At 31.7% G+C, this 20,966-nt stretch overlaps 1 protein-coding gene across 5 annotated transcripts in view; it reads left to right on the top strand.

Annotated features, from left to right (window-relative positions):
• The first annotated feature begins 7,906 nt into the window (after positions 1-7,906).
• LOC126746647 (organic cation transporter protein-like) overlaps positions 7,907-20,966 on the top strand; it is a 32,071-nt gene continuing 19,011 nt past the window's right edge. The window contains exons 1-5 of one of the 5 annotated variants that reach the window (XM_050455299.1): positions 7,907-8,362; positions 13,588-13,809; positions 14,610-14,799; positions 18,427-18,530; positions 18,588-18,742. In XM_050455299.1, the coding sequence (XP_050311256.1) occupies positions 13,667-13,809; positions 14,610-14,799; positions 18,427-18,530; positions 18,588-18,742 (592 nt within the window). In that variant the 5' untranslated portion in view covers positions 7,907-8,362; positions 13,588-13,666. Of the gene's footprint in view, positions 8,363-11,519; positions 11,875-13,143; positions 13,393-13,587; positions 13,810-14,609; positions 14,800-18,426; positions 18,531-18,587; positions 18,743-20,966 lie in introns of those variants that run through there. The other 4 variants (XM_050455231.1, XM_050455011.1, XM_050455163.1 and 1 more) reach the window with 4 other exon arrangements.

Here is a 20,966-nt window from a genome sequence, read left to right as displayed (position 1 = left end):
TTTCCTTATTTTTCTTGGTGTTATGAACAAGTCCATTTGATTTTTTGTTTCATCAAAATATATTTAGTCGTGTGAATTTTGAAATTTAAGGAAATTAAGAGCCATTTTCTTCAAACGGGTGCTGATCATTTAGGTCAAGAAGGAAAGTAATTCTCTTCAATTTAAGATTTCGCATAAAATCTAGATGAAATATAATTTTATTATGGAAGTGTATAGTCTGCCGACCGTTCGGCTGTTTAGTGTATTCCGCTAGTCTACCCACCACTTGGTCGGCATATTATGATACAACCAATACAACACACTATTCTTCCGACCACTGTTTTAAGGTTATGTTTTTGTCAATAAAAACGGTTTTGTTTTTTGGTTTGCAATCAGCTTATTTTATTTTATTTTATTTTATTTTATTTACGCCATTCAACAGAAATACGTCCAATTACTGCATGGGAAAAAAAATACATTTACAATCAATAACAATAAGGAAATGCTTAAAAAGAAAAACAATGAGAAAAGTAAAGAAAAAAAAACAAAGTTTTACTAAGAATAGTGTACTTTTTTGATATCTGCTATGCTACAGTTAAATAAGTCACATTGACCCTGAACAGAATTATTTGTGTTACAGGCTCTGCGTAGTGGAGAAAATTTGTTAATGTTAGTCCTTGGTCTAGGTAGGTAAAATGTTTGTGAGTTTCTGGCTGATATGCGAGGTATGTGAAAGTTCAGTTCTTGTAATAATTCTGGCAAGTCGATTAAGTTGTTCACTAATTTATATAGAAACTGCAAATCAGCAGATTTTCTTCTATCTTCTAAAGAATGAAAGAAAAATCTTTCCAGTAACCGTGCATGTGGAAAACCGATTTCTGGGTACACTCCATCGCATTTATAGCAAAGAAATTTTTGAAATTTTTTCTGTATACCCTCAATCTCATCTATATAGTTTTGGTAATAAGGGGACCAAACTTGAGAAGCATACTCAAGTATGGATCTGACATATGAGAAGAATAAGATTTTTAGGCTGAGGATATTATCAAAATTATGAGAGTTACGTATTACAAAACCTAGCATTCTGCAGCTACGTTTGACAATATCTGTAATATGTGGCTGAAAAGAAAGAGAGCTATCAAATGTTACACCTAAGTCATTCAAAACTGTTGATCTAGGGACTGTGACATTGTCTATGGTATAGTCATAAATAATTATTTTTTTCTTTAAACGGAAAGAAACAACATTACATTTAGCAGCATTTAGAGGCAGGTTATTATTTTTACACTATGCATTAGGTTTGTTTAAGTCACTTTGAAGTAAAATAATGTTATTGTTAATTCTATAAAAAACTTTTTTATCGTCCGCGTATTTACAGAAAGTTCATCAGATATTTTATTAATAAATGAGTTGAAAAAAAGCGGTCCCAAAATTGAGCCCTGTGGGTCTCCAGAGGCGGCAACAATCTTTGCCGAGCTTCGACCATAGCATTCTACGTACTGGGGGCGGTCACTCAAGTAGGATCTAAAAAGATTCGTTAGGCCGGAAGAAAATCCATAAATTCGATCGAAGTTGTTAACGAGAATGTCATGGTCGAGTCGGTCAAAGGCCTTAGAAAAGTCCCTATATATGACGTCGACTTGAGAGTTGTCATTTATTGATTCAGTAAGAGAAACTAGATTTGTTGTGGAAGACCTGCCCTTCATAAAACCGTGTTGTCTACTGTCAATCAGATGTTTCATTGATGGATATAAAGCAGTATGCAGAACACGTTCAAAACATTTAGAAAAGTTATTAATTATTGTTATAGGGCGATAGTTTTCTATAAGATTTTTGTCACTATTTTTGTGTACAGGGATAATTTTAGATATTTTCCAAAGATCAGGAAAGCTTTCTTGTTTTAACGCTAAATTAAAAAGGAAAGTTAATGGTTTAACAAAAGCTATGACACAATCATAGAGAAGGAAACCAGGAATTTTGTCGGGTCCAACAGTTGCTTTTGGTTTAATCGTTTAAAGTATTACGACTTCATCTTCCGTGAATCTGGATATAATGATGGTATCTGCAAATATGTTTTGAGCATTGTTGCCAGGTTGTGTAGCAGTGGAAGAAATATATGCACTTTCAAGGACATCTGCGAATGCGTTTGCAATAGCTTGAGGATCAGACATAATCATTCCCTGTTGGTCAGTCACATTTTGAGGTAATAAATTGTTATTTTGTGAGCTTTGAATTAGCTTCCAAAAATTGTTTCGTTGGGAAAATAAATTATTTTCAAGATTAACACAGTATTGTCTGTGTGACAGTTCAATATCTTTTTTGATTTTCGATCGCAGCTCTCTAAATTTAGTTAAATCATATTGTTGATGAAAACGCTTATATTTCTTCCACGAGCTATGTTTTTTTCTAATTGATTCAATAATTTCAGAGGTAAACCATGGTGGATAAGATCGTTTGCGCCTGGCAGTTTTAGGGACACAGTTATCAAGACAATTATAAATTTTATTATAGAAAAGTTCGACGGCAGAATTGATATTATCCACAGATTCCAATATATTCCAGTTAATGTTAAGAAAGCTCTGATATAAAATTCTTAGGTCAGCTTTTTTAAAATTATAAAAAATATTTTCAACTTTACCGCTATTTATTTTTTTGTCAAGGTTATATCTAAACTTAATCAACAAGACTGGATGAATATCTTCTTCTTTAACTAAGAAATCATGGCATCTCTATACTTCACAAAGATCTGATCGAGATGTAATAACAAGATCCAGAAGCCGTCCCTGGATATTTTCAATAAAATTTATTTGTTTCCACTCCAAAAATTCTGACAAATTATTAAGTTGGTTAACTCTAAATGACGGATTAGCTCCTTTCGAATAGAAAATGTACTCTGGAATATTAAAGTCTCCTAGAAACATAATTTTTGAATTGTAAAGGTACGTTAGCGTTGAAATGTAATCAAAAACATTCTCAAAAACCTCTGAAAAACGTCTGGGTGGGATGTAAACTAAAATAATAAAAAGATTGGTGTGATTAATAATTATATTTAGGCCAATGATTTCTATGATGCTACGCAAATCGTTAGGAAGAACCATTTTTAGGTTTACGACAGAAAAAGTTTGTCTAATCGCCAATATAACACCACCCCCCTGTGAAGCCTCTACTCTCACTGTCCTGAGAGTAGAGGCTTCCAGATGTTGGGTACATCGACGCTTGGCTGGCTGAAGTTCCCCTAATTCTGTGAAATGAAAACTGCCTCTACGAACTTCCTCTTCCGCCAGTGCTGTTCCTTGTGCAGAATCTTGGCTTCTGACCAATGGATATTGTGTCCATTATTCCACGCGTGCTCTGCTATTCCGGATTTGGAAACCTCTGCTCTTTGGGTCCAGCTGCGATGTTCTTTCGCTCTGACTTCTAGGGGGCGCTTCGTTTCACCTATGTCACCTTTCAGATATTTCTTGATATTTAAGATACAGGAACGGGTAAATTAGCAAACTAGAGGGATTTTTTCTGGTGATTAAAATGGTCGGAGCAGAAAGAAATGCGAACATCGCGTTTTCGAGAAAATGTGAAGAATGTACTTTTGTTAAATCGAGTCCCCTATATATTTTTACATAAATCAAAAGAAAATAATTTTCTTAATAAAAAAAGTTTACTCACTTATAGTGTAAACCTAAAAATAACAAAGTTATAGCGATAAAAATTATTTTAAATATAAGATACCAATAGTGTCGACTTAATCGGAGGCACCCTGTATAATAAATATCTCTTATTTGCATAAGATTTTATTTCAATAAAAAGACTATTATTATTATCTCATACGCCATAATTCCGCTACCTCTCACATACAATGGAGACCCGCCCTAAAGCGGTCCCACACACCTTGATGTATGCTGCGATGCAGGCATCGACTCTTATGTTTGTTGAAACTTGCATCATCAGTTGCATTAGCGCCCATTCAAATCGAAACCTGTTGCGATGCCTGAATCGACTCGATGTTCATGAAACACAAAGACAGTTGGGTGAAGTTATTTTTAAAAACTATATTATTATTTGCTTGTCGAATAAAATGAGGCACGTTGTGCCAACACCAATTTTATTAACAGTAGTTGGGGCACTCTTTATACTCTATAAAAGAAAAAGGAAATTAAAGAGAAAATGGTTCATCGAAAGAAAACGTTATTCAAATGAGAATTTATTGAAGGAGCTAAAAGTACATGAGCCAGCGGATAGATAAGTTAAAATAGATAAGTTACAATAATTGAAAATCATATCTTTAATTTAGGTCAAGATACATATATAGGAATTCTCATTGAATAGGAATTGACATTCCATTTAAAAAAAGTATACTTTTTGTCGTACCTTGTATATACAGAATTACCTTGTATATGCAGAATTACCAAAAATTTAATTACGGATTCCCCTGTGCAGATATATTTTTTTTTTCAATAGGAAATAAAAATGTTACAGGGGGTGGTACTTTTTACGAAGTCACCCGGTACACGATGATTTAAAAAATAAATATCCACATGTTTAACATACCTCGTTCTGTGTTTTTTCGGTGCCACTCTCGTTCTCTTCATCTATATTTGACTTGCCTTTTCGAGGCATTTCAGAATCTGCTATGAAACTCAATATATCATAATACCATAAGGATGGGGCATAAACTTCATCAGTGCCACTCCCAGATCTAAGAGAGTTTATTACTTTTTTTAATTCTCGTCGAAAACTGCATCGCATGGTATGATTTTTTTTAACTACAAAGTCCTTATTTGCATTTGGAAATCTCTCCTTGCATTTTAAGTTCTTCATATGCTTGATTTTTTATGTTTCTATCTGAATACTCTTTAGCCTTTGTATTCCAAAGACACGTATGCAGATGATAAATGTTTATAAACTCTTCCCAAAATTGACGATCACTTTTTAACACACACAATCAAATAAACAACAAACGAAACTCAATGACGCGAGAAAATAAATAAATATCTTCGCATATTCTCTCTTCGCATCGACGCAATTCTATACACGCTGAAACTTGCATCAGCATCACCGACTCGGCGTCGTGGCTCGCCGACCAAAATGGGATTCCAGACTCTGCATCGCTGCAAGCCGCAACTGATGCCAAATACGTGATTCAGTAAAACACACACTGCAACTTGCATCATGGAACATAATAGTCGATACCTGCATCGCAGCATACATCAAGGTGTGTGGGCCGCATTAGATAATATCGACACCTCATAGGCCAAATGGCGTAACCCACAAAAGTTATATTTTACAGGAAGGTCAAAAAACCTAATAAATCTTTGATTATAATTATTTTTAATAGTAAAATTTTAGACTTTTGTTGCTATATTTGTTAAGAAAAAGTTTTATAAAGCAAATCCTAATAAAACTAATATTAATAATTAAAAAATTAACAATATTAAAAAAAATGCGGGTTACATTATTTGGCTTATCAAAAAGTTAAGAACATTATTGTTATAAACTCTTTATCGGGGGGGATACGCTTTTTGGTTGTAATGAAAATAATAATGTCCTCTAAATAAAAAACTTTTATTTTATAATTTTTTTACTTAAGTATGAAGGTAATACCTGCGCAAATACAAAAAAAAACTTTAATTTTTTTTAAATTTTTTTTGTATATTTCTGCTATAGCTGTTGTTGCAATTCTTTAAGGGGTATCTCATCATCACTAAGTTCATCTTCTTCATCAGTTTCTGATAAAACGTCTGGTAGATCAGAGCTGGGTTTTAGATTTATATATTCGGTGTGGTACATCCCTGGTATTATTGCCTTTTTAACAAGGTTTTCTAGATCCTTAAATTTCTGTTCCGAAACTGAAAGTTTACTTTGGTATAATTGAGATGGCTTTACTTGTTTGGAGTGCCTTGTTACTTGATTCTTTTTTGGTACAGTTAGAAACTGGTGCTCTTCAGTTTTCTCAAATGTGTAGAAGAGTTTTATTTGATCACAGTCTTTGGCAAACTAACTCTTCGAATACTTTTAAATTTAATCTGTTTTCCTGAATCAGTTTTCTTGAGCGATTCAGGGTAAATATTTTTCTCAAATGTTTTAAAGTCTTTAAAACTCAAAAATACAGGCTTTATAACTTCATATGGCTTTGCGTTTTGTGCATTACGAATAATAGTAGGCCATTCCGATGGAGCCCAAATTGTCTTTTTTTTTATAGCCGTTTCTATAGAAGCATGGACAGAATCAACAGGCATATAGGTGTGACCTGGTAAAAGAAAGGTAAGGGATATTTGTTGAATATTAACTGAAACAGATCTAATAAACCAAGCAATGCAACTTAACAGTTGGTGATTTTTATTCTGCCCTGGACAAGAGTCACAAAACAAAACCACTTCCGTTATAGTTTTTCGAGCATCCACTTGTTGAAGATACATCTCCATTATTGTGCAAATTTCATTCGCTCCTCTCTTACCATCCTCTTCACCCCAAAGAAAACAATAAAAGTTTTTAGTGCCGGACTCATAAAACGTTTCATTATAGAAGGAATATTTTCGCGAATAATAGAGGAGCATACTGTCTCCATGGGGAGTATTGAGAACTTTTTGTAAGTCGAAGCTAGCGCATACAAAATTTAGATTGGTTTTGGCTCGTTGTTGTTCTTTAAGATGAAGTTTATAAGAGTTTTCTTTTTCTCGTAAATGCAAAGTAAGTGCATCATTGTTGCTTTCTCCTTTTGCTTGGGACTCCTAATGAATGTCCTTTTATACTAATTAGTAGTAATTAATATACGCATTTTAGAGCTACTATAATACTAACTTAAATGCCTTTTATTAGAGATAATAAAAAATCAACTCCCAAGGAAAGGTTTCAATCAACCTGTGAATTGATTTTACCAGCATCGTCCGAATACTGGCCTATTTATAATATCATAATATTATTGTCAACTTACCTTATGATAATTATTGACAAATTCACTCTTTTATTATAAATTGGTCTGACACTTTTTTAGAAAAATTAAAAATATCAGCAAAACAACAAACACAGATCACTCCTTGAGTTCTTATGCTAATATACATGTGAGCATGTGTGGGTTACGTTATATGGCTCCTGACAATTTTGCGCATTTTTTTTTACTTTATTTTTGAATAATATGGCTTACTGCATTTGGCCTTGTTCATGTTAGGTCAATCCTTTAAGAAATAGGGTTACACTTGGGGGATACATCAACTGGCCACTCTTTAAAACGGTTACTCCAAACTTGGAGATTTTATGTTTTTCAGTTTTTTTGATAATTTAGTTTTTCTTGTGGGTTATATCATTTTAAGAATCGAGATATGTACTTAACTTAATTTCGGCTATTTTGTGGGTTACGCCATTTGGCCTATAAGGTGTCGATATGATTTGGCTTTATACGCAACTTGTGTATTCGAGAGGTAATAGAATATTTTACACATGCAGCTCGGCTTTTAGATTGCTGACAATCCATCCTAATTATATTTTCGCAATTTATGAGAGGGAAGTTAATAAAAAATTCTTTGAAATGAAATCATTTGCGTATACAGCCAAGTCACTTAGTAATACTGTGTGTAGATTCTATTTAAATAATTAATTAACAGATTTAAGACTTCTTACTTATTATTATGTGATAATTACGTCGGTCCGCTACGTCATATACAATGGGAACCCGACTTTAGATCATATTATTTGATTTTATAAGCGACTTGTGTACACTATTACTGGCCACTAATAATAGTGTATTTTAAACAAGCATCTGACCTTTTTATTTATAAATCCAACACAAATCTCTCTGCGGCTAATTTGGAAGAATTTATATAAAACTATTTGCGCACAACTCACGTATAGAGCCAAATGATGCATTTGCATGAATGGCGTTTCATCAAGATGTCAACTGTCAAATTTGCAAAAAAAAAAGAGGTTATGTATTTTTGTAAATTTGTTGTTTTTGGATCGGTTTAAAATATTGTTAATTGTATTTTTGTTTAAACTTTTATATATTAATTTTTAATAATTAGGCATGTGATTTTGCAAACAGCTTTAATTAAAATATCCTAAATAAACTTCGGTTTCATGTAAAATATAACAAACTTCGATTAACTTTCTCTGATATTAAAAACAACCAAATTCTCCCACTCAGTCCCTGAATAAGGGCATCAATAATTGATTCATTCATACATATTGCAATTAGCATAGCTTCCAACGTGGCTTGTTAATTTTCATTATAATTTTAATAAAGTGTTAATTGTGTGAGCAAGGTGCATACTTACTACATAATAAGGCACTACATGCAGGGGACAAACTGGGTGAAGTGACACATTTTTGTATAATTGTCTACTACACCTACCTTACTCGCAATATAGTATAAGAGGTTTCAGTTTACTTGCTGGTAAGACATTTCATTCAGTTCTTATATGTAGACATGACTTTAATTCTTAAGTGTCTTCGCAAGTGCCTCATCAATTACTCCTGATAATGTGGTGCATAACAATTCATGTAGATATTTGTTTTGCTTCTCATCTTATATACAAAAAGACTAGTATTAAAATTGATTGTTTTTTTTTTTAACATGTAATAACTAAGATATATTATGACAGACTTGTAATAGCAACATTGCATCATACTTGAAATGGAACCAAAAATTTTTTTTTTACTTTATATGCACTTTATAGTAGACATTTTTCAATAGAAATATGCCTTTACACCCACTTACTATTATTTAAAATGGAAGCTATAGAATGATTGAAATAATTATAATAATAATAATAATAATAATATTTCCTTTATTGCCAACAAAATCAAAATAAATTTGACAAAGCAACATCAAGCAGAAATGGTGAATTCCCTAAAATAGATTCACGATGAATATTGCATATAATAAGAAACATGATACAATCAAATACATATAGAATAAAATGAGATAGACTAACAAACAGTAAAAGTTAAAACAGCAACTACAAAGTTAAAATTACAATATCAATAAATGAAGTTCAAAATATATAGAATATGTACATATGTGTAACAGGTTCACAGGTCTGGCACATCAAAATCTAAATTTAAAATCATAAAAGCACTTATCTAAAAGAAACTGACTAGTGGCTTTCCTAAATTTAACACTATTATTAATGGATTTTATTTCTGGTGGTAATAACCCATATGCTTTAACTGCCATATAATAAGGACCCCTTTCAAAAAACGCTGAACCATGGGCTGGTGCCTGAAAATCTTCCCTCCCCCTTGTGATTACTGCAATATCAGTGCCATAATGGTCACTGTTTACTGAAAAAAGGTGTGGGTGCCTTTTGACAAACATCACTAAGGACATAAAGTAGATTGAAGGCACAGTCATTATGTTCAGTGATTCAAAATATGGTTTGCATGATGTTCCAGGGCGCAACCCCCGCATAGCTCTGATGATCCTTTTCTGAATTACAAAAATTTGAGGAGCCACAGAGGATGATCCCCAAAACATCACACTATAGGCAATCAATGACTGCACCCCTGCAAAATAAAACTGTCTTATGGAATTTACTGTTAATGAATATTTTAGTCTTCGCACTAATGCACAAAAGATATTTAGTTTAGATTGGAGTACCCTCACATGTTCCTCCCAGCCAAGAGCAGTGTCCAAGGTGACCCCTAAAAATTTAACTGTGTTTTCCACAGGCACTGATTTGCCTCGCATTTTCAAATAAACAGACTCTGTTAATTTGGGATTTTTCTGAAATAGCATTAGACCAGTCTTTTCGCAGTTCAGAATTAACCCTGCCCCATCACACCAATCCTGCATTGTCCCCGCTGCACATGAGCACTCGTTAGCCAGGCTCCCAAAATCCTGCCCCACCACGACAGCTGATGTATCATCAGCATACTGGCAGAGGAGTCCCGCAGCCACCTCATCTGAAAGTGAATTCACATACAATAGAAACAGCACAGGACCGAGAATTGAGCCCTGAGGTACACCTTGCGAAACAATAACTGGCTTAGAATAATAATTTCTATTGTCCTTTGAGATACACACAATTTGTTTTCTTTCCTCCAGATAAGACCCCAGTAAAGCACCAGACAATCCTCTCAAACCATAGTGTTCCAATGTATGCAACAACATCCTATGATCAATGGTGTCAAAGGCCTTAGAAAGATCAAAAAAAAGCCCAGCCACCCTCCTGTTACAGTCAACATTGTTTATTATATGATTTATTGTTGTGAATATTGCCAATTGTGTTGATCGATTAGGTCTAAAGCCATACTGTTTATCAGAAAGTATATTATACTGATCTAAGAAGGTCATTAATCAGCTATATATAGCTCTTTCAAAAACCTTGGACAAGGAAGACAGAAGAGATACAGGTCTGTAATTCTCTAGTACCTGGGCATCTCCCTTTTTATGTACCGGCACAATTCTTGCAGCCTTAAGGGCAGAGGGAAATGTACCTGTTTGAAAACAAAGGTTTACTATGCTTGATATTGGTTTAGCTATGAATTTGGCTGAATGTTTCAAAATTATAGTTGGAATTTCATCTAGACCTACAGAAAATTTATTTGGCAAGTTGATTATGATACGAAAAATTTCCAAGCTATCTACAGGATCTAAAAATATGGTTTGAGTTATGGGGTTTTTTAAAGGTTTATGACTTAAAGGGTAGACAGTTGGGATATCAAATTGATTTATAAACAAATCCGCGATTGTTTGTGGATCTTCAGTTATATTTCCATTATGAGATATTTTAATTGTTTTATTGTTTTTTATGTTTTTATTGCACTCTTGATTAAAAATGGTCCAAGCAACTTTTGTTTTATTATCAGAAATAGCAATTTTATTTTCATTTATTGTGGTTTTATAATTTTGTAGATATTTGCGATAATTTTTCTTTTCAGTTTTAAATAATTGTTTATGCCTTTCACAATTTGTCATTTTTGACCATACATATAGATCTTTAATATACTTACCATAGTTTTTTATATTAGAATTATTCCAAGATTTGTCTTCTGTCTTTTTTTTGGAAGTACAAAGAGGAAATGATTTATCAAAGTAGTAATAGAGTGTATTATAAAAACTTTCATATTTCCTGTTTGGATCGTTTATAGTTAGGATATCGTCCCATTTTTCCTCTTTGAGATAACCTACAAAACTTTGTATATTAGAAGGTGTAAAAAATCGTTTTTTAATATATAAAGCCTTTGTAATAGGCTTATCATATTGATATGACATGATTTGCCCATAGTGATCTGAGACATGAGTTACAAAAATTTCAGATACTGACTGATCCAAATTACTAAAAATATTATCGAGCTGTGTACCTGAGTCAGGCCTAGTTACCCCATGAACTTGAGATTTAAGTCAAAGTCAAAAATAGCTTTATTGTTACATAACATCATCTGTTGTTAACAAAGCATTATATAAAATCTTAAAGATAGTTGACAACATAATCTTTTACAAAAATATAAAAAATTTAAGCCCAAAGCTCAGCATTAATTGTGATAGCAAAAAAGAATTTCTTAAAATTATCTTTACCCCTTTTTAAGAAACATAATTAAATGAAATTAAAATAAACTCTTAAATTGTACTTATAAATTGCATGCAATTACTAAAAGATTTAGACTATACATAAGTCCTTATGCCAGTCTAACTATTCTTCAAGTCAGCTGTTCCTTGATATGGGATTTAGAATGAACAAGTAGTCTTTCATTAAATACATTCACAAGGTTTTTCTTAATGGAAAAGGGATTCTAATGCTGTTGTTTTTGCATTGTGAATATTAAAGTTCTGTTTAGATTTAATATTATGGGGCCTATTACTAAAATACTGGGCCCATTATTGTTCATTTTATTTATGAATAAACCATTGTAAATCAAAAGAGGTCATTAAATACAACATTAATGGCACAGACATAAACACAGGTGAGGACATACCCGAGTTAGGCATTACATTTACAAGCAATTTAAAATTTCAGTCGCATATTAAAGATTCATGTGAATAATGTTATTGAAAGCTTTATGTTATCTAAAGATTTTCTAGAGAGTTTTCCAACTATAAAACATGTTTATTATGATTTAATGTATTTGGTAGATGTAAATTGGAATATGGCATAGTATTGGGGGGACACATACACATACATTGGCTTGTTAAATTTCAATTACCAAAAACATGAGGTGTATTCTGCTTTACAGATTCTAATTTCACATAAGGATCAATTAAAGGATAGGTGTGTAACTCTTGACTAATGTCAATTAAACAGTAGGATACTCTTTATTTTTGATATACTGCATAAGATATTAGCTCTTCACAGCTTGCAGGGCAAATACCAATAAATGAAATATGAGATTGAGAAGGGATATTTTTTTAGACATCCAGGTCCAATACCCCAATAATTACCTCCAATAATTAATTAATTAAAAAATTAAATCTGGATATATTTTCCATAAAAAAATCAACTTGTTTGGCACATCAATTAAATACTGGAAACATAATTGTAGATATACTTTTATTATACATATCTAGAGAATAGATAAGTTAGTTTTAGACTCAAATATTATGTAACAACCTTTGAGATGTGTTAAAAATATAGAGGTACTCTGACATAATGCCACATTCAATGTTAAATATGTAAAACAATGACTTACAAAAGTTACCTTGAAGGTCTATATTAAATAAAGAATTATTTTTTTAAATGCTAAGATGTCTCATATATCATGGTCCAAACTGAAGAGGGTGACAGAAGAGATAATTCCTAATTTCTCACAATTTTTTAGCAAAATTAAGTATTAATGTGTTATGTATAATATGTAATAGTTAGTGTATTTACTAAGGACCCTCTAACCATCAATCATTTAAATAAGTACATATTTACAAGAAAAATCTGTAAATGTTTTGTCCATTTTTGTTTTTTTCATTCATTATATTGCCCTGTGCAGCTAATGCAATGTTTTCTTGAAATATTGCTTGGATTTTTTCTTTGATCACAATATTTGCATCTAAATTTTGATGTCTAATCCTTTGATTAGTTGCATTTTTTTTATCTTACTTTTGATTTATACCCAATGCGCATTTACCGCTTATAAAATCCCGACACATTATACTATATTGTGTAATAACGATTATCTAGATAATCTAAATCACCATTAATCTACCGAAATTATATTTAATTTGCGATTAGTACACAATTCTCTTTAAAAGAAAACTTAACCATTTATTATTTAATAGACCTCGCGTTTGCTTCTCTTACTTGCGGTTAATTAAGTGACAAAAGAATACCGCTAAAGAATTTGTTTTGTATTATGTACTAGGGTATGGTAAATTTATATTTAAAGTCAATGTCGCCGCTTTCTGTTGCTTAACACTACATGGTTAGTTGTGAAGAGACTTTGCTGTTTAAATGTGTTTTAAGGATTGGTATACTTTGACACCAATTAATTCTTGTAAGTGTATGTGATTAGGTATCTTGATATATAATACAAAAATATATTCATATTAAATGTATGTATATAATTGGTTTATTATTATTTTTAATGAATGACCCACTTACTTTACATACATACCAAATATGTCATAACAAGAAATTTGCTGATATATACACGTAAAATTAAATATTTCCTTTTTTTATATTTTTTTAGTTGGAGAACTCACTGACATTAATTAGAGTTAGACTTTTTGTAGTCCCCTTGAGATCTTACCGTAATCTACTACTAAGTAATGGGCTTTGATGATGTCATTCCACTCCTGGGAGATTTTGGAAAGTACCAGAGAAGAATTTACTTTTTGCTCTGCCTGCCTGCCATAACTTCGGCTTTTCACAAATTGGGAAATGTATTTCTTTTGGCAGAGCCCCAATATAGGTAAGCAATGATCATCTAGTAGAATATACTTATTATTACATAAAACTTTCTGTAGTAAGTAAGTAAGTAGCTTAAAATGTGAAAAAAAAACTTGCACAAACTTGCTGTCAGGTTCAAAAAGGTCAATTATTATTGAGGGACTACATAAAGGTCATAATATATCACTGTATGCACAAATGAAAGGAAGTAGCGAATTTGAAATTATAAATAGCAATTTCTCTTGTTGAAAAATGTAAGGATGTTCCTGTATTTATGTTGGCTAATTGACATGCAACCTTGTTTAGATTCTCACTATGAGTTGTGATACGAGAATTAAATGCAAAAACTATTCTAGGCCGTGCCATAATTATTCTATTTTCGAATATGTACCTATTAAAATCACAAAAAATAGTTTAGTTTATAAATTATGGTCTAGCATTCCTATGATAAACATTAAATTTAAATAGTACATATTTTTTTATATTTAAGTATTGAAAATTCACATTGACCTACATTACCATTTTTAAACATAAACTAATGTATGTTTGTCTAAATGGGGATATAAAGGTATTATAAGATAATATTAGATTCAAATGTATGTCGTTTTATGATGTAAATAGCGTTTATTCCATGTTTGTATTTAGAGTTTATCTAAATCTAGAGTTTTTTTTAACGTCCAAAATTTCATTCTTTGCTTAAAAGGGTGAAATCTATCTCAAGATTTGTGTTTTGAGACTCTGTTTACTCTTGACTCTAAAAAAAATAAACTTTGGACTCCTTTAATTTGTGTTACCAAGTATTACCAATGGTTAATACTTCAGGTGTCGTCGGCCGGATGAACCGTCGGACAGTCCGTATGATCTACAACCTTCGGATCTAGAATACTGGTATCCATATGACATGCAAAAAAAGATATTTTCTTCTTGTGAAATCAAATCGGGAAACACCACTACCAAATGTTCTGAATTCGTTTATAGTCACGCCGATTATGGATACACAACAGTTATAGAGGTAAGAATCATATCGCACGTTGAAAACAAAAGTGACACTATGGCAAATTTACAATTTTACAGTAGAGCGGTTTTAATTTTAGGGATAATTTCAAAAGTTAATTTAATTCGTATGGGAGTTTTTTCCTTAATATTAATGATGATTTGCAATGTTTTCTATTGCTAAATATTGCACCTGGTATAATCTTTTAAAATATTATGTCAAAACCTAACCTAAAACTGATTTTTGTTTTTAGTGTCATTTTTGTTTTAAAAGATTTGGAAAATATTTGCTAATAATGACATTTTTTGCTAGGCACTATTATTAGTTTTTGAGTACATTGTGAAATAAAAGATAATAAAAATTTACGTTTTTTGTGGTTTTATTAGAAATATAGATATAAAAATATTAACAAAACTTACTATTAAATTTTGCACAGAAAAGGTTAAAAAAATATGAATGAAAGTTACATTATAGGTACTACTAAATTCTAAACAGGAAATTAAACAAACAGAAAACCAAAATTCCAAAAATTATTTTCAAGGCGATAAATTACAAAGCTTATTCATATTATTCTTTTAAAATATTATTATAATAGGAATGGTAGAACTGAGGAATGAGATTGGCGTTAATAAGGCTTTGTATATCATTTTTCTTACGTTCTGATATATTAATTTTTTTTGATATAAAGATTTTAAATTTTGCTGATCACAAATACCATGAAAGTTTCTTTGTAGAGCTATTTCTTTATAGTTGTTATCAAAATAAGATGTTTTGTAAAATATTAGGATATCATTATTAGCAGTTTTTTCAATTCTTATTACTTTAATATCTAATAATTTTACTACCTCCCCATTAACATTCTTCTTCAATGAAACGCTTGCTAAATTTTTGATATCAGTAAAATCTGCATAAGATAGTTCATTAACGTTGAAAGAATTTCCACGTTTTTTTGAATTTCTTATAGCAGTTACATATTGTGCCGGGACGTAAATAGGACCAGACTGTTTTGTTTTCCTTATTTCTTTCTCAATTATGGAATGCGCAGCATCCCCTTCATTTTGGGTGTGCCCCCTAATTAAAAATTTGTGGGTTATCGATTTAAACTTAAGATTTTTAACGGCGTAAATATACATTCCAATAATGAATTGGTTTTTTTGCTGACCACAGCAATTATCAGAATAGAAAACACAATCCATATCCAAGATGCTTCCTGCCGACTTTTTCTATAGAAAACATAAAACGCACGTGCCAATCTCATTCGCTCCACGCTGACCGTCAGACTCGTCCCAAAAATAACATTCCGTTTGATCTACACCTAGTTCGCATATCGTAAAGTTTAAACAGTTAATTTTAGATTTGTAGTAGAAGGTAGATGCTTCGCCATTAGGTATAGTCATTACAGCCTGCAAGTCATAGCAAGCTACAACAAACTCTTCGGAAATTAACTCTTTGTCTCTTGGCTTTTCTTCTCTACTTTTATCTTTTTCTTGTAAATGTCGGTTGTTCTTCTTCTAGCTCCTTCTTTTTTTCTTCTTCTGCTACTTTATATGCCGTGCATTGATCGAATTGATCTTTTTTCGGTATAAAGAAACTAATATTAAAGTTATTAATTTTCTGTAAGTATGTAACTTAACGAACTGTAAATTGTTTTCATTACAATACTTTTTGTAATAATTGTATAAATCTATTAAATTTTTTCACCATCAATGTACTTCCTAGACGTTTGTTTTCTTAAATAATGGCTCTCTATTCGAGGAATACTATTAATGTGATCTTTGACGCCATCTATCAACGCATCCGATATTTTTTTATGTTTTTTGTGCTTTGCCCTCTTTCTTCTCCAACTAAGATTCTCTTGCTGTCCATTTTACTAATCACTGTCCTTATAGGTCTATCAGTTATTCCTAGGGTATTTTTAAAAAATATCTTACAGACCTTAACTTTGGCATTATCCAAATCAAAAGTAAAGGAGTGTTTAGATTTTCTGTTTGAATTTATTTTTTTGTACTGGTATTTAGGAATAATTTCTGTCATACTTCGTGCAATAAATTCTCTTTGCCGCTCAAGCGATCCCATTCCCCTATACCCTTCAAATAGCAGTTGTCGAGCTGCTTGTGGTATTTTATCCCTGCATTTTAATCGGCAATGATCTCCACAGGATGGTCCCATTTTACGAGCTTCAATAATTCGTTTTGATTTTGAGGCCGATACGTATTCTTGCCCTAAATTTCTCAGATTCTTAGCAATAATAGGACGCCTTGTGTTTGCAGACCTTTTTCGACATCTGGGTATCTGCCGAACTCCATCAGTAGTGCTTTCAGCTAGAAGATCTAGATTTTCCTGTAAATTTTCAGAAGCTCTTAACGAGTTTGAACTAAATATTTTTCGTCGAGCTTTTTTAGTAGGAGGCTGATATGTTCTATCACATTCAGAACCTGACGAAAATGGTTCAGGTTCACTTTCTTCATCTTGATCATTCTCAGCATCTGAAAACAATAATATAGAAATAGCTAAACAGTTTGAAGAAAAAAAGGTTGAGCTTGTTAAAAAAAATCATGAACAAGCTCAACCTTATTTATTGGAAGTGTCCAAAAAAAACTGGCAATTAATGAAGGGCAACTAAAATATTATTAACCGTTTAATGGACCTGCAGACGAAGAACTAGGACTTGAAGTTGATAAGGAGGAACTAGTCGATGAGGAGGAACTAGACAATGAACTTGAGCTGGAGTTTGAAGAGATTGATTGTCGGCGGGTATTTTCTTCTTTGCTGTTCAAAGACTTGAACATTTCAACGCTTTCAATATTCGAACAAATGGCTACTTCTTGAAAAGGTGTTAATGGCTCTTCGCTTTAAATACATTCAGTGGCCGCAGGGGCTGATGGTGTTCTACTCATGTTTGTTATTTTGGTCTCTCCCTCAGATGTGCTAACATTTTCTTTGTTTTCAATGTTAACTTTTAATATTACAAACGTTTTGATGGCGTTATAATGTCTCAAAAAACAGTTTAGCTCAGGTCATGAATTTCAATAACGACACAAAACAAAATATACCATCTTTAAAATGTAATTTTTTAAATTTTATTAGTTATTATTTAATACAAAACCGACACAATACAAAAAGGGTTACTGTTGTTCTAGAAAACTTTCAAAAAATGTTCAAGTTTGTGTTAATAAAGTGACACTAAACAAATAGTGTCACTATTGCAATACTATCCTTATTAAAAATTTAGATATTTATTGAAAAAATATGTCACTAAACAAAAAGTGTCACTTTTCCAATAAGAGCGCGATGCGTATTGCACGTCTGGACACAAGTCACAACTGGTATAGTGTCATTATTGAAGTAAAGCACGGCTGAAATTTCCGTTAGTTTAAAGTGACATTCGCGCCATCTAGGAGAAATAAGGGGGACTATAGGCAAATAGGTTATTTCGTTTAGTGACGCTTTTGATGTAAATATACTAAAAAGTAAAAATTGACAAATTTCATATAGTGTCACTTTTGTTTTAAGCGTGCGATATATTGGCCAGTTTTTCAATTACTTTTTGTCACACTGTTAATTCATCAATCATTTATTAAGATGATGTGAATTTCAAGATTTTAATATCATTTACTTCTTCTTAAAAATGTCTTATATTTTTAGTGGAATCTCACATGCGACAAGGCCTACATGATAGCAACTTGCAATGCAATGTTTATGGTCGGGGTTATGCTAGGATCTATTATATTCGGAGAAACCTCGGACAGGTACACATTGTGCAAGTGTTTTCTCAGAATTAGTTTAAAATTGTTTTTCGTTCGTAGATGGGGTAGAAAACTTACTTTTCTTATATCATCGATACTGCAAGTGCTTTTCGGTGTTATTGCCGCCTTTGCACCCGAATTTTGGACGTTCGCCGTAGCCCGGATGATCGTTGGTGCTGCAGCATCGGGGGTGTTTTTAGTCGCGTATGTAATGGGTAAGTAACTTTGATACAGGGCGGTTTTGACAGCATCCGTTAAAATACAAATATGCCTAGCCAATGAGAGCGCTTCGGCATCCGCGAGGGCGTGGTATGCGAACCGCCAAATTCAAAATAGGAAATTTTCAATGGACATGTAGAGTTTTTCTATTCATATTTATATTTAATTTAATTAGGTTTTTATGATGCGTATATATTTTGGATGAAGAAAAGTGTAATATGCATTAAAAACATTTAATAAGAAGATATTTTAGCTATTATTAGTAAATGGATTATTGATTTTTTTAAATATTTACAGCGTGTGATCAATTATTATTTTAAAAATATTTTATAAATACTTGCCAAATTTGGTTTTTATAGCAAACTATCTCTTTTATTGTTAATCATTTGGTATAGCGGTACGTGTAAGCGCAATGTATGAATTATTTAATTATTATTGTTAGTTAAATATTAAAAATGGGGTAATACGAAATTGAATTGGTGTGTAGAGCTGATAAATTAATTGGTTAATAGGTGGATGAGTGAATAAATAAAAAAGTTAGAAAAAAGAAAAATAAATGGCAATTAAATTTTTTAACAATATATGGTGAACATTTTAAAGTTCGCATTTTTACATACCTCTATGTCATAATTCTAATATGCACCTTAGTAATATAATTATTGTCAATAGTTATTTGAAAGTATAATATTATTTTAAATTGTCCACTACCACTATACATATTCTATACATTATACTTTAGTGGTTGATATAAAGTATATATATGGTTGGAAAAGCTGGATAAAGGGTAAATATGACTAAAAAGTCAAAGTATGGTATTTTTAATATCAACAACCTCAAAATTAAATGCAAAGAGGCTAAATTTATTAATCTGGTATATAGTATGTAGACTCGCACTTCTTTAGCTTATTTGTCATCTCTGCTGGCCATGTATATACAGCCCAAACCATTCAAACTTCCATTCAATAGTAACATGAAAAAAAATTACTGCTCTGTATACATTTTAATTAATAAATATATACTCACAGAGGATCTTCCCCCTCGTTCCATGTCAATTTCAAGTTAATCCAATTAGCTTTTCTGCACCCTAAAAAATATTAAAAACATAGCAAAGAGAATGTAATAGAAAATGATTAGTTGAATATTAACACACAAAATAAGCTAACATTTTAGTCTTAAAATAAAATATATAAAAATAGTTATACAGAAACCAACACCTATGAAATGAATACAATTGAATTGTATTCATTTCATAGGTACAATTCATAGATACAATTTGAAACCTGCACCAAAACCTTACAAAAAATATACTTAGTTATATTATACTGATTATAACACAAAATACCATATAAAATACCAGATCCTATTTTTGTTAACTTCACAGCTATACAAACATAAAAAATAGCTACAATTCAAATATTATCTAGCCATTAAATACACAAAGAAATCTAGCTTATTTTTTATTTGGATAGTACGTTTGTTTTTCAATTTCTCTTTTCTTTTCAATGTCCTGAGAATTTTCTTCCTCCACCTCTTTATTTTTAAATTTGTTGATTACAGCCATAAATCTGGCAAATGCATTTTTATCTAAACTTCTACCATAGCTACAAATTTCTTGCAATGCAATCTTAAAATAAGTATAAACGATGTAATAAAAATGTAACTTATATTTTACTCAAACTACTTCTCGATTTTCTTCAAAGTCCATTGCAGAACTATTGACTTTCATTTTTGAACTCTCCTGAATAAAATGGTTTACATCCTCCTGATAATTGATTTGGCTAGTTGTGGGTTGATCAACAAACAAAACATTATCCTCTTCTTTTTCACTCACAGTTGGGGAACCTACAACAAACTCGCTCCTCTGCTCAAAAAGGGCTACAGCATGTATATGTTTACAAAGTACTGTTTGACAGAATTTTCTGGACACTCACATCTGTATTTATGAAAACATATTTTACAGATGTTACAGTATTCAGTGCGACATTGCTCATCACATAGTTCATGACAAGACACAACATAGAACTTACCACTTACCGAAACACTTTGAACTTTTCTAAAAATTCTACCTTACCATTCATTTTTTCGGCTTTGTTATGGGCTTCTATTACAATTTTATGCTGTTAGCTATCTGAGTTTGGTCTTGTTGACATGTTCCTTGAATGCGAATGCTTCTCCCAGACTTCTCACTTTGCAAGCGCTATTAAATCCTAAAAGTAAACA

This window comes from Anthonomus grandis, chromosome 1, assembly GCF_022605725.1.
Source record: "Anthonomus grandis grandis chromosome 1, icAntGran1.3, whole genome shotgun sequence".
NCBI classification, from domain to species: domain Eukaryota; kingdom Metazoa; phylum Arthropoda; class Insecta; order Coleoptera; family Curculionidae; genus Anthonomus; species Anthonomus grandis.
The sequence above is the reverse complement of the archived record's forward strand: the minus strand, read 5'-3'. Positions and strand labels throughout refer to the sequence as shown.